This window comes from Pelophylax lessonae (assembly GCF_965119305.1).
Source record: "Pelophylax lessonae genome assembly, chromosome: 4".
In the NCBI taxonomy this organism is placed as follows: domain Eukaryota; kingdom Metazoa; phylum Chordata; class Amphibia; order Anura; family Ranidae; genus Pelophylax; species Pelophylax lessonae.
This window is the reverse complement of record NC_138771.1, coordinates 336,951,519-336,971,901: the sequence shown is the minus strand read 5'-3', so window position 1 is coordinate 336,971,901 and position 20,383 is coordinate 336,951,519. Positions and strand designations below refer to the sequence as shown.

Below are 20,383 nucleotides of genomic sequence, written 5' to 3'. Positions count from 1 at the left end.
GAGGGGTGTACTCACTTTTGTGAGATACTGTATGTTAAACAAACTCAGCTGTTAGTAGTGCAAATTACAGAACCACACATTCTCAACCTATACATTTTTAAAAAATTTGCATATCCGAGAAACATTTTATAATTTTTCCAAATATTGCTTAACCCCTTCATGGCCAGGGTCAAAATAAACCTTAACGCCCAAGCCCAATTTTGCAACTTTGACATGTGTCAGTATAACTGTAGATATCATCACGACTACCGGTATTTAGTGTATCCAGATGAATTATACCTTGTTTTTTTTCAGGACAGACTGGGCTTTCATTTGGTGGGCAATGCTATTGGATATTTCCTGATTTTTTTTATTATTATCAAAGTAAACTGGCCCAAAATACTTATTTTTTTTACCCCCACCAAAAAAACATGCAAAATACATTTTCCTACTCTGATTATTGTGGCAATACCACATATGTGTGTTTGATTTGTTTTTTTTTAGTAAGTAGTAGGGCCAAGAAAAAATAATTGGATTTTTGACTTACCGTAAAATCCATTTCTCTGATGTTCATTGAAGGACACAGCTCCTGGTCTTCTTAACGATTGAGTTATACTGCCCCCAACAGGAGTAGGACACTAATCAGAAAAAAAGACTGACTACGCCTATGGGCAGTCCCATGAGGTATACTCCCCCTCTCTGCTATAGGTACTCAGTTTTGTTACAAGCAGTGTCAGAAGAAATACAACTCCACAGAAGGGTGGGTGCTGTGTCCATCAATGAACATCAGAGAATGGGGTTTTTACGGTAAGTCAAAAATCCCATTTTCTCTTTCGTTCATTAATGGACACAGCTCCTGATCTTCTTAACCATTGGGACGTCCCAAAGCAGTGTCAAACATGAGGGGTGGGAACAGCAAGAAAAAAATCCTGAGGCTAAACCATTGCCAATAAGGTAACAGGAGCTCAACCATAAAACAACTGGAGCCCACCTGAAAACTTTACACCCCCAAAGAGGGAACAGGCTATCTAAACAGAAGCCTGCAAACTCTTGCGGCCAAAAGAAGCATTCGCAGATGCCAACACATCCACTTTATAGAATTTTGCTAAAGGGTGCACCGACGACCATGTGGCCGCCTTGCAAACCTGCGTCACTGACACCTGATAACGGAAGGCCCAAGAAGCACTGAGTGCCCGAGTGGAGTGCGCCTTGACAGGGAGAGGAGGAACCTGACCCTTGATGGAATAGGCCCGAGTCACTCTCTGTCTGATGCATTTTGAAATGGTCGCAGAAGAAGTGGACAGTCCTTTCCAAGGCCCACCTGTGAGCACAAATAGTGAGTCTGACTTCCTAAAAGACTCGGTAGCTGCCAGGAACACCCGGACTGCCCGAACCCCATCCAGGGCATGCAACGCCACTTCTTTAGGGCTCTTTCACACGGCCGCTCTGCTTGTCCGCAAATCATCCTATTTTTTTGCGGATGATTTGCGGACATAATGTAAGTCAATGGCATTGCGGATGTCAGCGGAATACCATCCGCTGGCATCCGATTTTCTTCCTTTCAGTTCTGTTCCGTTTTTTGGAACGGAACAGAACCCTATTTTTCCTCCGTGTAAAAAACGGAAAGGAAGGAAAATCGGATGTCAGAGGTGTCATCCGCTGACATCCGCAATGCCCATAGACATACATTATGTCCGCATATCATCCGCAAACGGATGGGATTATATGCAGACACAAGGAGCGGATGACACAAATATCATCCGCTCCGTGAAAAAAAAAAAAAAAAAAGTCCCGCAGCGGAGCTTTCACACGGAGCGGCCGTGTGAAAGAGCCCTTAGGATAATTCGGCCTGGGACACAGGGAAGGCAATACAATGTCTTCATTCATATGGAAATCAGAGACAAACTTTGGAAGGAACGACGGACGGGGCAAAGGACCGCCTTATCTCTGTGGCCCACAAAGTAAGGCGTACGACAAGATAATGCCGGCAATTCTGACACTCTGAGTGCAGAGGTGATTGCCACCAAAAAGGCAACCTTCTGGGACAGTGTAAGCAGGGGAATCTCCCAGAGATTTTCAAAGGGAGGCTTCTGGAGAACTGAGAGCACCAAGTTAAGATCCCAAGGCAGTAATAGGGACCGCACTGGAGGAGCCAAGTGTCGAACCCCCTGAAGAAAGGTACGCACCAGGAAATGCGTGGCCAAAGGTCATTGAAAGAAGACAATACCTGGCCCTTGATGGTACTCAAAGTAAATTTTTGCTCAACCCCTCGTTATAGGAAGGTCAACACCCGAGCCACTGAGAAAGAGCGAGGGTGAACCCCAAGAGACTCACACCACGAAATGTACGTGTTCCACGTATGATGGTAGATCTTCCTAGAGGTAGACTTCCTGGTTTTCCACAGTGTTGGAATCACTGACTCAGACAAACCTCTATTCTTCAGCACCTGGCTTTCAAATGCCAAGCCATCAAAGCCAGCGACTATAAAGCAGAATACAAGATTGGCCCTTGGGGCAGCAGATCCTCCTTGAGAGGCAGTCTCCAAGGGACGTTGGCGACCAGCTGCACCAGGTTGGCATACCAAGACCGGTGAGGCCAGTCCGGAACCACTAAAATGACCGGAATCTCTTCTGCCTCGATCCTGCACAAGAGTCTCAGCAGAAGTTTGAGAGGAGGGAAGGCGTAAATCAGAGGATACTGGCCCCAAGGGGCCACCAGCACGTCAGTGGTGTCCGCCAGAGAATCCCGTGCCACAAACCTCTGCACCTTTCTGTTGAGCCGAGACGCCAACTGATCCTTCTTGGGGGTGCCCCATGGGAGACACAACTGATGAAACACATCCGGATTAAGGGACCACTCCCCTTGGTCCGACACCTGCCAACTGAGATAATCCGCCTGCCAATTTTCCACCCCTGGAATGTGTACGGCGGAAAGGGCCGGAATGAATCGTTCTGCCCACCGTAGAATTCCGGCTACTTCCAGAGCTCCCAATACACTTCTCGTGCCCCCCTGGTGATTGACATAAGCCACGGCTGTGGCGTTGTCCGATTGAATTCGCACTGGACACCCCTGAAGATGATCTGTCCAGTGATCCAGGCACAGCCTAATGGCTCTGAGTTTCAGGACATTTATCGGTAGTTTGGACTCTTCCAGTGTCCAGACAACCCGAGCGGAGCTCTGGCCCAAGACACCTCCACATCCGGACAGACTGGCATCTGTGGTGACCGCTGTCCAATATAAGGGGAGAAACTGTTTGCCTTGGCCCAGAAGGGGGGGGACTAACAGGAAGAAGGGGAATCGGGGGGTCCGAACGTCCCATGGAGGGGCCCATGTCCACACCAAAACCCTCCAGGGGGAGAGGGAGGACAGCTACTCACCATACCAAGAACTAGGCGGGCACCGCTCCAGACAGAACCTCCTTTTCATAGAAAAGGGGGGCTGTCGGCCAGGAGGAATACTGCGACGCAGGCCGAGACCAAGTCATATGCGACCTCGCGAGGCGTTTAACTCACAGGCCAGCCCACGTTCATTGGGGCTATGTCGCATCCAACCTAGCCCGAAGCTGAGGTCTGCACACATTGCTGTGCAGACTGGGGTGACCACTGGATCTAGGTTATCCAGCCAGTCGCCCAGTCTGGCAGTTGATTGTGGATCCCACAGGAAAAGCCAGGAGAAAAATCTATCTAAAATAAAATAATTGCCAGGACCAGAGATCCCAGCAAGGAACTAGGTCCTTACTCCTGACTAGGCAGAAAAAAATGAGTACCTATAGCAGAGAGACAGAGTATACCCCTGGGACTGCCCATAGGCGTAGCCAGATTCTTTTTCTGCCTAGTGTTCTACTCCTGTAGGGGGCTATATAACCCAATGGTTATGAAGATCAGGAGCTGTGGTCGTCAATGAACGAAAGAGAAATATAATGTATCTTCTCCCCTAGAGCAAGGGTGTCAAACTGCTGGGTTCAGGGGTGCGCTATGTGGAAAGTGAAGTTTCAGGGGTGACCTGTGTACAAAATGCAGAGTTCAGGGCTGTGCTATGTATATAGTGAAGTTTCAGGGGGCTCTATGCACTGTGTACAGAGTGCAGGGCTGAGGAGTGCACTACATACACAGTGCAGGGGTTAGGTGTGTGCACTATGCATGATTCAGTTCTTTCACAGGCTGTCCACATCTCACATCCCTCCTCATCCAGGGTTTGACGGCCACATGAATGGCCTCACAGGCCTTGTGTTTGTAGCTTGCCCCTGTGTTGTTTTCACTCAGTGAAGAGGTTAGACAACACACTTTCCCTCTAGAGCATGTGAAAGAGTGAATGATCACTGACATTCAATCACAGGCTAACACAGCAATCGTGATCAGGATCCGGTTCCCCTGAGTCCTGATCATTAGTAGAGACCTGGGACTGTGACCGATAGCCTAGTCTCAGGGCTGGAAGTGTACTATCGATTACAATGTCAGGCCAAACACAAGAACACACATATGCGATGTCAAGGTTAAAAGCTCAATTCCGGACGCTGTATATATGTGTTACAGGGTCATAAAGGGGTTGCACTGATTGAGTTAGCCTTATTCAACCCACTCCCTGTGGTCCCAAGTTGTATCTTGATGGTAGCCTGGACTCACAGGACAGTGCTGCAGACAGTGGCACCACACCCAGAGAAAGAAGAGAACCTGTGATGTCGCATAGAAGTTGTAATATATCCCCTGCACTCCTTACAGGCTCACCCACAGTTTGTGCAAGTTGCCAGATAGTGCCACCAGGCAATCATGGGAAAATAAGGATCTTTACCAGCACAACTTGGTATAGTGATAATCCAGTACTTTATTCACATACAGCCACAGAGACCAGTGCCCAACAACCTTGCAGGATCAGTTTTTAAAAGGCAGAGTAATGACTTGCAAAGGCAAGATTACCACTATATCAAGGTGTGCTGGTGAGGATCCTTATTTTCCTGTGATGTCACAAGACTGGACCAAAGATCGCTGAAAAAAAGATTTGTAAATATATTTTTTAAGCAGTGTAGGGGTGCTCCAAGGTGGGAGGGGGTTGTGGCGGGGGTGCAAGCTGATGTACAGTATTTAGCTGACCTAACTTACAGGTTTAATTGGGATTTTCAAATCAATGCAAGAATGAGCTGATGTATGAGGAAGGCAGAAATAAAAAATCATTGGTTAATAAAAATACACAATATCTGTAACCTTAGTCAATCTAGGCAGCCTTGATTGTCCTCATACTTATGAGAAATGCATAACGCAGCTAATGTTCACCCCTACTAATTCTGACCACCTTTTCAGCAGCTGCAGCATGTAACATCACTGTACCCTGCATGCCACACACGGTTCACAAGCCAGTCTTTGAGACCACATACATGACTGACATTTTAAGAAATAGTCTTTTACCTGACTCAGCTGGATATATATCATTATTACTTCTCTCAATACACTGGAGCATCTGGTCATTTCTTTCCAAATCTTGTTTAACCAGCAGCTTTGTCTTTTTCTAGGCAGATAAAAGTTGAAATACACTGGTTATCACCAACCCTATGTAAAGTAGAGAACAGATCTAAAATATAAAATTGTCTTTGAAACTGTGGCTTATACTTATCACATTTGTATATTCAAGTATATATTAAATTGAAGGTTAATTTTCATGTGTAGCCATCCCTCTGGGCTTCATCCACAGACTTCTAGAAGGAACCATAAGGTTTGTTTGTAAAAGGTTTTTCCTTTCTCTCCTACCCAGGTGTCTTTTCTGCATCATTGTAGCTGGTGCAGGGAGGGGGAAGGGGGCGGGGGTTTGCCTTCCAGGGCCAGTAAAAATGAGCCAATTCTTCACCAATCTTCTGGTTCCCGGTGTCGGCCTGTTTACTATGAGAAGCCGGCTGTAAATCCTTACGGCTTCACTACCGACTTCCCAATGCGCATGCCCGAGCCACACCATGTTTTGTAAATTGGTCCGCAGCCTTCTGGGACCTGTGATTTGTCCCAGAAGGCTGCAGGCAAAAGATGGGGAGACAACTTTGACCTGAGCAGAAATGGGAGTGGGTACCTATCAAAACTAGGTACCTGTTCCCAAAAAAAAAAAAAAAAAAAAAAAATTATATATATATATATATATATATATATATATATATATACACATACATACGTATATATATATATATATATATATATATACACATACATATACACAGTATATATAAAATGGGGTGGTGGGGGGAGAAGAACATAAATGGTAACTTCCTCTTCGGAGTGAAGTTTCACTTTAAGTGACAAGAGGATTATTTGTGATGATGGATTGAGATTTTACTTTTAACTGTTTTTTTGTTAGGTGAGTTCATATCATTTTCAAAGAGCAGCAGTCATCTTTTGCAGCTCATTGCCCATATTTAACATATACATGTGTTAGAATAAAACATTTAAAAAAAATCGAGGAACAAGGCAAAGGTCGGTAATGAGTGGTAGCAAAAAATTGGATTTTTGTCTTACCGTAAAATCCTTTTCTCTGATGTTCATTGACGGACACAGCTCCAGAATCTTCTTGACCATTGGGTTATGCTGCCCCTACAGCAGTAGGACACTAGGCAGGAAAAATCTTTACTATGCCTATGAGGCAGTCCCAGGCGGTATACTCCCACTTCCTGCTATAGGCATTCAGTTTAGTTGCAAGCAGTGTCAGAAGAAAAATAACCCAACTCAATAGAGGGGTGGGTGCTGTGTCCGTCACTGAACATCAGAGAAAAACTGAATTTTTGTAAAATCTTACCGTAAAATTCCTTTCTCTGAGTCCTCCGACAGTCGCCGCCCACTCATACAGTCTTCACCAATGGGTATTGACTTCCTCTCCACAGGAGTAGCTAGGCAAAAGACTTGTTAAAACAAAAGCATTAACATAGACACACCCATGGGGGAACCTTACACGAAAAGTAAGAAAACCTTCTGGGCAACAGAAAAGGCTCAACAGGAGCAACAACCCAGGAAAACAAATAACCAAAGGGGCAAAACAACCCCAACAGCCGGGGACCCACAAAAAAATTAGGGTCCCCTATGGCACTGCCGCACATAGAACTTTGCGGCCAAAGGAGGCATCAGCTGATGCCAGAACATACATTTTGTAGAATTTTGAGAAGTTGTGTACTGACGACCAAGTCACAGCCTTGCACACCTGGGCCACTGAAGCCTGATGCCGGAAGGCCCAGGACGCACTCACCGACCTGGTAGAGTGCGCCTTTACAGGGAAGGGTGGAACCCGTTCCTTCAAAGCATAGACCTGAACAATCGTCTGTCTGATCCATTTGGCAATGGTCGCCGCAGACGCAGCCATACCCTTCCGAGGTCCCTCAGGAAGGACAAAGAGAGAATCCGATTTACGAAAGGATTCAGTGGACGACAGGTAAACCCTGATCGCCCTGACAACATCCAAGGAATGCAAAGCAACCTCCTTAGGATGCTTAGGCTTCGCACAGAGCGAAGGTAAAACAATGTCCTCATTAAGGTGAAAATCAGAAACCACCTTAGGAAGAAAAGACGGATTGGGTGGCAAGACCGCCTTATCCTTGTGAACCACCAGGTAAGGAGAGCAGCAAGACAACGCCGCCAGCTCCGACACTCTGCGAGCCGAAGTGATCGCCACTAGAAAAGCAACCTTCTTAGACAGCAGAGGCAACGATATCTCCCTGATGTTTTCAAAGGGAGGACACTGTAACACGGACAGAACCAAGTTCAAGTCCCATGGAGGTAAGGGCACCCTCCGAGGAGGGGCCAAGTGACGCACACCTTGAATGAAGGTGCAAATTAAAGAATGAGACGCCACAGGGCGTTGAAAAAGGACAGCCAGTGCAGATACCTGGCCCTTAATCGTGGCCAGCGCAAGGCGCTGATCCACACCAGACTGAAGGAAAGTCAACACTCTCGCCACCAAGTATGAACGAGGAGAGAAGCCCCTGGACTCACACCAGGCAAAATAAGCTTTCCATGTACGGTAATAAATCTTACCAGACGAGGCTTTTCTAGCCTTGATCAAAGTAGGAATGACCTCTGAGGAGAGACCCCTGTCTCTCAGGACCTGGCTTTCAACAGCCACGCCGTTAAAGCCAGCGACTGTGAAGCAGGATGGAAGATCGGTCCCTGAGACAAAAGATCTTCCCGCATTGGGAGCTGCCAAGGAGGCTCTACGGCGAGGTGAACGATGTCCTCGTACCAGAACCGGCGTGGCCAGTCCGGCGCCACCAGAATCACCAACGTAGATTCCGATGCCAACCTGCGAAGGAACCTGGACAACAACTGAATCGGAGGAAAGGCATACTTCAGACGATACTGATGCCAAGGTGCCACCAGCGCATCCGAGGCGTCCGCCAGCGGATCGCGCGTTCTGGCCACGAACCTTTCCACTTTGTTGTTTAGTCGAGACGCGAACAAATCCACATCCGGGGATCCCCATTTCGCACACAGCAAGTGAAAGACCTCCGGGTGTAGGGACCATTCCCCCTGATCCAGGGTCTGGCGGCTCAGATAATCGGCCTGCCAATTCTCCACACCCGGAATGTGAACTGCCGAAATCGCCGGGACATGAGTCTCGGCCCAAGACAGAATGCTGGTCACTTCCCGGGCCGCCCGGGCACTCCTGGTGCCCCTTGGTTTTTCATGTAAGCCACCGCGGTGGTATTGTCCGTCTGTACCCGTACAGGGCGGCCCTGAAGCCGATCCGACCACTGGAATAGACACAGCCTGATCGCTCTCAATTCCAATATGTTGATCGGAAGGGAGGACTCCTCCTCCGACCAAGTGCCCTGGGCAGACAGGTTGCCTAGGACGCCACCCCAGCCCGACAGGCTGGCATCCGTGGTAATTAATGTCCACAGTAATGGCCGGAAGGAGTTTCCTTCCAACACAGTCGGGGACTGAAGCCACCACAGAAGATCCATTCTGGTCTGGCAACTCAGAGACACTCTCAGGTCCAAGGACTGAGGCAGTCTGTCCCACCTGGTCAGGATCTCCGCTTGGAGAGATCGCGTGTGAAACTGAGCAAATGGTATCGCCTCAAAGGCTGACACCATCAACCCCAGGGACCGCATACAGGTCCGGAGTGACGAGGATTCGTTGTCCCTGAGGGACCTGATCTCGGTCTGCAGGGTCCGGAGCTTGTCCTCCGGCAGAAACACCTTTGCTTGAGCAGAGTCCAGAACCATTCCCAAATAGGGGAGACGAACCGAAGGAGACAATGTCGACTTCTGAACGTTGATGGTCCAACCAAACTCCTGAAGCGTCTGTACCGTGGTTGACAGATCACGCAACAGACTCTGGCAGGCACTCGATCTTAACAGGAGATCGTCCAGATATCCCAGGAACGAAATGCCTTGTGCCCGCAACAGGCCCAGAACAGGCGCCAACACTTTGGTAAAAACCCTTGGAGCCTAAACGAGACCAAAGGGCAATGCCACGAACTGATAGTGCTCCTCCGCAATAGCGAATCGGAGGTACCTCTGATGGCACTCGAAAATGGGAATGTGCAGATACGCATCCTTCAGGTCGATAGAAGCCATGAATTCTCCCGGGCTCAGGGAGGCCACCAACGAACGGAGAGACTACATCCGAAACTTGCGAACGCGCACAAAGCGGTTCAGAGCTTTTAAGTCCAGAATAGGACGTACCTTGCCCTCCTTTCTGGGCACAGTGAACAGATTCGAGTAGAACCCCCGAAATCTGTCCCGATGAGGCACCGGGACGATCACCCCCTGGGCAAGGAGATCCTGCACCGCTCGACGCAGGTCTCGCAAACGCTCTGGGGTCAAATGAAGATTTGAGGGAAAAAGTCTGTCCGCCAGCCGCGAAAGGAATTCGATCATGTACCCTGATCTAAGGATTTCTTGAACCCACATGTCCGGAATGCAGAGCAGCCAAGGTTGGAGGAAACCACGCAAACGTCCCCCCACCCCTGAAACGGGTGAGGGCGTCCCTTCAGGCAGAGGCGGACTGAGCCGCCGCACCGGCGTGGTCGGATTTCTGTTTTCCCGCCCAGGGCTTTCTCTGGCCACCTTGGCCTTTGAAAGGTTTGCCCTTGTTCTGTGTCTTAAAGGCACGAAAGGACCCCTGATTTGGTTTAACCACTTAAGCCCCGGAGGATTTGGCTGCTGAAAGACCAGGGGGTATTTTGCAATTCGGCACTGCGTGACTTTAACGGACAATTGCACGGTCGTGCGATGCTGTACCTAAACTAATTTGACGTCCTTTTTTTCCCACAAACAGAGCTTTCTTTTGGTGGTATTTGATCACCTGTGCGATTTTTTGATCATGCGCTATAAACAAAAAAAGAGCGTCAATTGTGCAAAAATAACAATATTTTTCACATTTTTTTATATGAAATTCCCCAAAAAAAAAATGTAAAAATCAAAATTTAACATTTTCGGCCAATTTGTTTTATGCTACATATGTTTGGTAAAAAAAAAAAAAAAATCGCAAAAAGCGTATTTTGATTGGTTTGCGCAAAAGTTATCTTGTTTACTAACAAAGGGAAATATTTTTGTTGGTTTTTTTTTTAACGCGTAATGGCGGCGATCTGCGATTTTTTTTGCGGTACTGCGACATTGCGGCAGACAGATCGGACCCTTGACTTACATTTTTGACACTTTTGGGGTTACCAGTGACATTTCTACAGTAAACAGTGCTATACATATGCACTGTTACTGTAAAATTACACTGGCAGTGAAGGGGTTAACTTTATTTGAGAGGGAGGGGCTGTGTGTGTCCCTAGGCGCGTGATTCTAACTGTGATTGGCTGTGGCTTGAGCTGTAGGAACAATGATCAACGGTCCTACATAGTAGAACCGTATGATCATTGTTTCTACACAGGGGAGAATGACAGGCGGCTTGTTTACACTAGCCGCCTGCCTTTCTCCCTCTCCCCCGACGATCGCTGAGTGACCGGCAGATATCGGGTCCGCCGGTCACACGCGCAGGGGGGGGGGGGTCCGTGACCGCGTGGGAGCGAGCCGCCGCGCGCTCGCTCCCCAGAGCCTCACAGGCTAGTGACGTATATATACGTCACTCTGCCTGTGAGGGGCTGACCGCCGCAGTATATGTACTTGCGGCGGTCGGCAAGTGGTTAAAGGCGGGACCCCGCTTACCGCGAAAAGACTTGTTCTTCGGATTCTGGGGCAGCAGAGTGCTCTTGCCCCCAGTGACTCCCTTAACCAAAGTATCCAGGGCCTCACCAAAAAGGCGAGACCCCACATAAGGAAAATCAGCCACCGTTTTCCGTGATGTCTGGTCAGCCGACCAGCTCTTCAACCAGATCAGCCGACGGTTAAGCACCGCGACACTAGACAGGCGCTCAGCCAAAGGGGCCTCATTCAAGGCCGCAACGCACAAATACATGACCCCTTGATGAATTTGGTCCACCATCTCCAGCGTAGCAGGGGGTGCAGAATCAGCCACGAGAGTGCGTCTAAGCACCTTAGTCCAATCCGCCACCGCCTGAGCCACCATGACAGAGGCGAAAATAGGTTTTAGCATGGAATCTGCCACCATGTAAGCATGGCGGGCAAGGGATTCCAACCTCCTGTCCGTAGGATCCCGGAACACTGGGGAATCTTCAGTGGGAACCAGGGTAGCCTTGTTCAATACGGCCACAGTGTGATCCACTGGGGGAGCCACACACCAGCGCGAATCCATCAGAGACGCAAAGGGGTAAAGCAGTTGAAACTGTTTAGGCACCGTGAAGGGGCGTTTCAAGCTGCGCCATTGTTCATTCACCGTGTGATGAAACTCAGCGGGGCAGGGAAAAACCTGCGCCTTCTTGCAGGTTCTATGTGTACCAAAAGAGGACACAATGCCCGGAGGATTGGGCTCATCCTCTAAATGTAGGGTTTCCTTTACGGAAAGAATCAGCGCATCCATTGCTGCGCATTCTTCAGGTGACCCAGGGGGAGAATCATCTACCTACTCCACCTCCGCCTCCCCCTCAGACTCTTGCGGGTCTTGAGAAGAGCGAGACCCCGAAAGGGGCACGCCACCTACAGCGACCACATCACTTTCTGAATCAGAAGAGAAAGAGATCCTAGACCTTTTTCTAGCAGCCCATTCAGTCATCAGTACCTCCATGTTGGACACTAAAGTTGCCACCACAGCAGCCAAATTAGTCAGGGCAGGGGATTCAGAAGACTGAGGCTTATTTGACTGAGATGCTCATCGTCAAGATTGTGAGTCTCCTTAATGGCGCTAATGAGGGCCTCCATCGCAGCGCATTCCGCGCCACCGAGGATGAAGATTCCTCCTCCACCCCCTCAGAAGCTGAGGACAGGGACCCTTCCGGGGGGACGTCGTCCGTGGCAACCAAATTTAGGCTTTGAGTCAGAGGACTGGTTTGGAGGAGCGTTCCAACAACAGCAGACCCAATTTTGATGCAAAAAAAAGCGCAAGAGCAGCAGAAAATGAGGCCATGGAAGAGGTTTCAGGAATACCCGACGCCCTCACCAGGCCTGCGGGGAAATTGTCAGCCTGGGAGTACAAAATGCCAATATAAAATTAATAGGACGCTGGCCCTTTAAATCGGCGGTTTCCACGGAACCCCACCGCAGCCTACACTATTTGAAAGAGCCCCTTCAGATAATGCAAAATTCACAAGAAACAACAGTTTTGGCAGAAAAAATGCCCTTGGCATTAGTAAAAATCCCCCCACAGTGTCAGAAACTGTCACACGCTGCTCAGTGAGAAAATGGAAGGAAAGGAGGAAGTGCTCCTAGAGGCCTAGTCCCTGAGCCACAATAAAATGGTGCCTAATGAAACTTAATGTAAAAAGTCACTGGCAAGATGGCCACTTGCCCTTAATAGGCATGTGCCCTTAGCCAAGATGGCGCCCGATTAGCACCAGGACAAGGTCTTAAAATGGCTGCTGCCCACACACAGAGCTCAGCCACCTGCCCACATCCAAAATGGCGGCCGCGCCAAATTAAGCATATACATGCGGCCTGGAGACCCCCTCACAGCTATGGAGCCCCCCCACACCCCCCAGGTATCACAAGTACCCCACACAGCACCCTCAGCAGGGCCAGGGAGGAAGGAAAAATACACCAAGTTGGCCAGAAGGGGGATCCCAAAGAGACCACCAGCCCTGCCATCCCCTAAGAGTGGGCCCACAAACCCCCCTAAAATGTCCTAGTCCCAGGGATAAGGGGATATCAGTACTCACCAGTCCAGGAAAGTGGGCACTGCTCCGATACGGGAGACCTCCCACCCTAAGTGGGGGTGCCGTCAGCCAAGGAGGGATGCTAGAAACACGCGGGCGTTCCGGAGTTGAGACACCCTCGGCGAAGACGCAGCTCCGCAGGCTGATCCCCATTCCAAAGGGCACTGTCGTTGCGAGGCCTGGGCGCACCAGTAACCTGCGACGCTCATTGGCAGGCTGGTACTCCATAAGGATCTATATTGCCCAGTGCGAGGCCCAGCTCTGCACTCACTTGTAGTCCTCCAGGAAAAAGTCCTTGACTAACTAGTGAAAGTGAGAGAAATCAAAAACTATTTTCAGAAGAAAAAACACACATTGTGGGAAAAAAACGAAAGAAAAAACGAGACGCTAGGTCCCGGCCAGGAAGAGCTAGCCTACTCCTAACACTAGGCAGCATAAAACTGAGGACCAGTGGTAACTGAATCAGGATAATGACTGGGGTCAGCCCCCTAGAGGTGTGTCTAAGTATAGAAAAAAATTGTTATTAACATTTCTAACTGCCTAGTTTACTCAAGCAGAGGGCGCCATTGCCCACTAGTGAAGGCTAATATGGATGTTAAACATGAGGGGTGGGAAAAAGCACAGCAGAAAAAATTCCCAAAAGGCTAAACCTAGCCAACCAGGTTACATGGAGCTCAACCAGGAACAACTGGCGCTCACCTGAAAAAAGCATTCTAGTCTAGTCTAGACTAGTCCTCTCAAACAGCGGCCTGCAAATCATTGTGGCCAAAAGCAGCATCCGCAGATGCCAGCACATCTATTTTATAAAATTTTGTGAAAGTGTGCACCGATTACCAGGTTGCCGCTTTGCAAACCTGCGTCCCTGACTCCTAATGACGGAAGGCCCAGGAGGCACTAAGCGCCCGTGTAGAATGTGCCTTAACAGGGAAGGGAGGAACCTTGATTGAATAGGACTGCACTATCGTTTGTCTGATCCATCTGGAAATGGTCACAGTAAGGACAAAAAAGTGAGTCTGATTTCCTAAATGATTCGTTTGCCGTCACGTACACCCTGATCGCCTGAACCACATCCAGGGAATGCAAGGCAATCTCCTTAGGATGCTTAGGCTTTGGACACAGGGAGGGCAACAAAATGTCTTCATTCAGATGTAAACCAGAGACAACCTTAGGAAGGATTGACTGACAAGGGCGAAGCACCACTTTATCTCTGTGAACCACCAAATAAGGTGAACGACAAGACAAAGTAATCACCCCCAAGAAGGCTAACTTCTGGGACAATGTAAGCAGAGTAATCTCACAAATATTTTCAAAAGATGGTTTCTGAAGAACCGACAGCACCAAATTGAAATCCCACTGAGGCAACGGAGACCACACAGGTGTAGCCAGGTGGCGAACCCTCGGAACAAAGGTGCGAACTAAGGAATGCGTAGCCAAAGACATTGAAAGAAAATCGCCAAGGCCAGGCGCTGTACAACACCTCTTTGGAGGAATGACAAAATTCCAGCCACCGAAAAGGAACAGAGAGAAACCCCCAGAGACTTATACCCCGCAATGTACGACTTCCAGACGCGATACTAAATCTTCCTAGAGGTAGATTTTCTAGCTTTTAACAGCGTGGTAATCAGTCAGACAACCCCCTATCCTTCAGAACCTGGTTTTCAACAGACAAGCCGTTAAAGCCAGCGACTGTAAAGCAGGATGGAAGATCGGCCCATGGACCAATAGGTCTTCTCTGAGAGGGAGTCGCCAAGGAACATCGGCAGCCAGCCAAATTAAATCCGTGTATCAAGACCAGCGAGACCAGTCTGGGGCCACTAGAATGACTGGAATTCCCTCTGCCTCGATCCTTCGCAGAAATCTCGGCAGTAGTTTTAGAGGGGGAAAGGTTCTGGCCCCAAGGAGCCACCAGTGCGTCTGTAGCATCTGCTAGAGGATCCGGAGACCTTGCCAGGAATCTCTGCACCTTCCTGTTAAGGCAAAAGGCAACCAGGTCCACCTTGGGAGCTACCTACCAGAGACACAGCTGATGAAACACCTCCGGATAAAATGACCATTCTCCCTGGTTCAAGCCCTGTCAATTGAGGTAATCTGCCTGACAATTTTCCACCCCTGGAATATGTACAGCAGAGAGAACTGGAATGAAACGTTCCGCCCTCCTTAGAATCCCGGCTACTTCCTGAGCTGCCAGGACACTTTTTGTGCCCCCCTGGTGGTTGACATATGCCAAGGCCGTGGCATTGTCCAATTGAATCCGTACTGGACACCCTTGAAGACGAACTATCCAATGGGCCAGACAGTCTGATGGCCTGAAGTTCCAGTACATTGATCGGTAGTCTGGACTCCTCCAGGGTCCAAACCCCCTGAGCACAATCCGTGCCTAAGGCACCTCCCCACCTGGACAGGCTGGCATCCGTGGTGACCACCGTCCAGTACAGGGGAAGGAAGGATTTTCCCTGATGAAGAGCTAGAGAACGAAGTCACCAGATCAGGGACCCTCTCGTAACCCCGGCTCAGCAGAATCAGATTGTCTAGAGACTGTGGATTCTTGTCTCACTTGGCAAGAATCTCTCTCTGCAGAGGTCTAGTGTGGAACTGTGCAAACGGAACCGCCTCCAAGGATGACACCATCAGGCCCAGCACCCGCATTCAAGTCCTGAAAGACGACCGACAATCCCTGGGGGTACCGCAATCCCCCGCTGTCGCAACATTGCTAACACCGGGGCTAGCACTTTCGTGAATATCTGAGGAGCTGAGGCGAGACCAAAGGGTGAACACCACGAATTGATAGTGCTCCTCGCCCACGGCAAAGCAGAGGAAGCGCTGATGCCCGACATGTATCGCGATATGGGAGGTAAGCGTGTTTGATATCGATAGAGGCCAGAAGATCCCCTTGATGAAGGGATGCCACTACCGTATGGATGGACTCCATCTGAAACTTCTGTACCTGCACAAAGTGGTTCAGGGCTTTGAGGTCAAGGATTGGACGAATTTTGCCTTCCTTTCTGGGATTTGTAAACAGGTTTGAATAAAAGCCCGGAAACATTCCGAGTTTGGAACCGGTACAATCACCCCTTGTAGTAGCAAATCTTGTACCGCCCCAAAGAGACCACGCAGGCGCTCTGGGGACAAACGCAGGTTGGAAGGAAAACACCTCTCTGGAGGATAAGACCGAAATTCGATCTTGTAGCCAGGCCGAATCCACTCGTGGACCCACCTGTCTTGAATCAGATTGGTCCCTGGGTCTAGAAAAAAACTAAGACGTCCCCCCACCCCAGATACGGGTGAGGGCGCCCCTTGAGGCAAAAGAGGGCTTGTCTGCGGGTCTGGAAGGGCCTGCTCTCGGTTTACCAGGCCAGGGCCTCTTGGAACCTCCGGAGACAGTCCTAACAGATTTGGATCCTTTGTCTTGAGACCCTGAGGGACGAAAAAGCCGCTTATGAGCCGAGAAAAAAGGACCAGGTCTGCAACGAGACTCCTTGCCCATGGAAGCCTGTGGGAGGAGAGTACTCTTCCCACCTGTGAATCCCTTAATGATTCCATCCAGTGAAGACCCAAACAGGCGATCCCCCACAAAGGGGAGATCCAAAAAGGCCTTCTTGGAAGCTTGGTCTGCAGACCAGCATTTCAGCCATATCATGGGCTGAAAGACCACTGCTGTCACATACAAGCCTAGAACCTAAAGGAGCCACATCCTGAGAGGCATCACAGATAAACTGTAGCCCCTGGACCAACTGGTCCGCCAGCTCCACAAAGGCAGGGGGAAGCTATTCCCCCTCCAGTTCCTGGCGCAAAGCTTAGCCCACTCCGTCAAGGTCTGGGACACCAAGACAATGATGAACCCGGGCCTAAGGACCGATTCGACCATAGTAAACATGCGCCGGACCAAGGTTTCCACTTTCCTATCAAAAGGGTCCTTAAAAGCCAGAGACTCCTCCACCGGAATTAGAGTGGATTTGTTCAGCCTGGAAACCTGGGAATCCACCACAGGTGGGACCGTCCACTTTTTTAACAAGGACTCTTCAAAGGGGTACCTTCTAGCGAAACGCTTCGGTACCGCCACATTGCCTTTAGGGCAACCCCACTGATAATTTTGTCAAAATAGGCAGGCAAAGGAAAAAACCTTAGCCGCTTTTGAGGATTTTTGGGTACTGAAGGTGACCAGTGCCTCCGACGCAGTTGCAAACTCCATTTTTAAAGTTTCCCGCACTGATAAAAATCAGTGCAACCACCGGCTGCAGTAGATGAGGAATCATCCTCACTATCAGGAGCACTCAGGGTGCGTGGATGCAGACCCAGCAGGGTGACTCGCGTCCGCACTGGCTAGATCAGACTCAGAATCTGAGGAGACAGAGGAGGCCGGTGAAGGCAGTGGATGCTTTTTGCTGGTCCGTTTTTACAAGACCATATTAACCTTGGACACTAAGGACTCCAGAGCAGTCGCCATTGCAGACAGGGTGGACTGGGATCCAGAAGGGCCCGTAGCTTCTGAGATGGGATCATGGGGTGAGATTTGCTCCAGGGACTTCATGTTAACCAGGGAACCACACAGGAAAAGTGAGAAAAAACACTGCTAAGTGACCCCCTGCAGCCACGCTAGTGGCACTACAGGTCCCAGCACAACTCAACTGCTGCTATATCAGAGAGAGGGAGAGCCGCAAGGCACCCATAGGAACTCACCACCCCCGATAAGCACAGAGCAGAGCGCCGGATGCTGTGTACCATGCGGCGATCAGAGAGAAAGAGGAAGTCAAGAGTCAGCACTAGATGTCCACGACCACATCACCGCCCAAGGCTCCAAAAACATGGCTGCCGCTCTAATCAATGGGAAACCTCAAGAAAATGGCCGCCTGACTACACAAACATAGCACGACAGCCAGCCATCCACAAAAAAAATGGCAGCTCCACGTGGCACCCAGGACCACAGGAAACCCAGGGAAACATTTTGTCAGTAAAGGGGGGCCCTGGCATGAGCCCCCACGAAGACAACTCCCCCTGAAAATCACATGTTCTGCTGCTGACGGTGTGCTCCCCCCGGCCCCCATTGCCCGCTCGACACCCCTAAAAGGTTAACCTGAACAGGTATGGTCACCCCCGGGGGGTAGGGGGAGATAGGTGTAGGTAGATGGGGGGGTGGTCCAAAAGAGACCCTGACATGTGAGGGAAGGAGGGGAACCCAGGGGTCCGACCCAGGGAGGGCCACAGGGAAGGGGACACACTACCAGCCATACCATGCAACCAGGTGGGCATCACTCCAGGCAGACCATCTCTCCATCGGAATGGGAGTGCTGCGGGCCAGGAGGCCCGCTGTGACTCAGGCCTGGACCAGGTCGTATGCATCCTCGCGAGATGTTTATCTTGCAGGCCAGCCTCCGTCCAGTGAGGTTATGTTGTGGCCGACTTAGCGTGGAGCTGAGGTCTGCTTGCGCTCGCTGGCCGGACTGGGAAGACCCTAAGGATCTAGAATATCCAGTCCATTGCCCAGTCCAGCAGTTTATTGTAGTTCTCTCAGGAATGGAAAATAATAAAAGAGGAAAAAAATCAATTTAAAAAAAAAATAAAAAATGCTAGGACCAGAGATCCCAGCAAGGAACTAGGTCCTTACTAACTGAATGCCTATAGCAGGAAGTGGGAGTATACCCCCTGGGACTGCCCCATAGTCGTGGTAAAGCTTTTTCCTGCCTAGTGTCCTACTCCTGTATGGGGCAGCATAACCCAATGGTCAAGAAGATTCTGGAGCTGTGTCCGTCAATGAACGAAAGAGAAATATGGACAGCAGCAGGAAAGACAAGAACGAGATATTAAAAGAAAAAGAAAAAAGAAAAAAAAAAAAAAAAAGAAGAGCGAGATATTGGCTGGCGAGAGGACAATGATATGGCAAACAGGAAGTGCAGAAACATGGCTTGAATCATTGTCAGACCACAGCAGAGGTCCTGGTTCAAATCTAGGCCCTGACATCCTGACTGAATCAGCAATGAGAACTGGAGAGCTAATTAGCAATCTGCAAAAATAACAAAAAATAAAAAAACACACTATAAAAACATGGGAATAAAACAGAGCAACAACAAATTGAACGGAAGACAACAATTTGCTGGGCCCAGACCCAGGAAAAAACTAACTACAAAATAGGGAGACAGGTAGTCCCCCCCTAAAAGAGTCAACTAAGGACACCAAGGTGGGTGAAAAATCAAAAAATAAACTTTATTAAGGCACATGAGCCAAAATTGCAAAAACAGTGTGGGTAGGTGTGACACAGCACAGATTAAAACATGATTAAAAACAAGGCAAAAACACAATGGGATTAAACATCAACCCGTGTTGAATAATGAAAACTCATTAAATGGGGAATGCAGTAACTGATGAATGTAGGCCAATATAGGCAATTAAGATTATTGCACAATCCCAGTAACAGCGATCAAACACAGAGGGGTGAGAGGAAAGGTGCTGGTGGCAGCAGTCCCAAATTAATGAAATGGAAGTACCACTACAAAGTGGATCAATCGTTGGGGTAAACGAGCCAAAATTTAGAGGGACTGGGTCTGATAATGCCGGTTGATAATAAGTTGAAGGCAAACAGATGGAGGTTTGCTCAGTGGGAAAGTTCCATATATGCAGATGCAGTGGGTGATGTCAGTAGGTAAGCACCAAGATAGCGTACCATATATCTCTATGTACCGTCCGTGGTGTGTTGATCCAGGCTGTTGGATGGATTCCCGGAAAAGATGGACCCAATGGACACAGCGGCGGTGCAGCCCGGCCCAGGGTTCCCTGCAGACAGCCTTCCTTCCGTGGACTCCCCTGAACAGGGGCGGGCGGTCAAGTTGCGGCCCGACATCATGCTGGACGTAGGAGGCGGGGAACGTTTTTCTGCGGTCGTAGGGCGCCCGGCGGTCCTGATGGTCAGAATCCCATTGGTGGATGTCAGATGACGCCGGTGCTGACACGTTTCACCGGCGTATCACCGGTTTCCTCAGAGCTGGGGGTGGAGATGTCCAGCCAGGCATTTTATAGAGGCCATTGATTGAATGCAGCTGTAACTGAACTATAAGGTAGACAGCATGTAGTATGTTCTCTTGGCCACAAGATGTCCTCGCTAGAGCAATTCCAATGAATCAAACAGGGTGCAGTCCAGCATCTCAGGTAGCTCAGTGAGAAGAGTCATTGTCAGACCACAGCAGTGGCCCTGGTTCAAATCTAGGCCCTGACATCCTGACTGAATCAGCAA

The 20,383-nt window shown here is 49.4% G+C and overlaps 1 protein-coding gene across 1 annotated transcript in view; it reads right to left on the bottom strand.

Moving 5' to 3' along the window:
- Positions 1-20,383, bottom strand: part of LOC309552646 (uncharacterized protein) — a gene marked incomplete at both ends in the record, with an annotated part of 68,970 nt that overhangs the window by 25,144 nt on the left and 23,443 nt on the right. Inside the window, one exon of the mRNA XM_082253582.1 lies at positions 5,379-5,478. Coding sequence (XP_082109708.1) covers positions 5,379-5,478 — 100 coding nt within the window. The remainder of the gene's footprint in view (positions 1-5,378; positions 5,479-20,383) is intronic.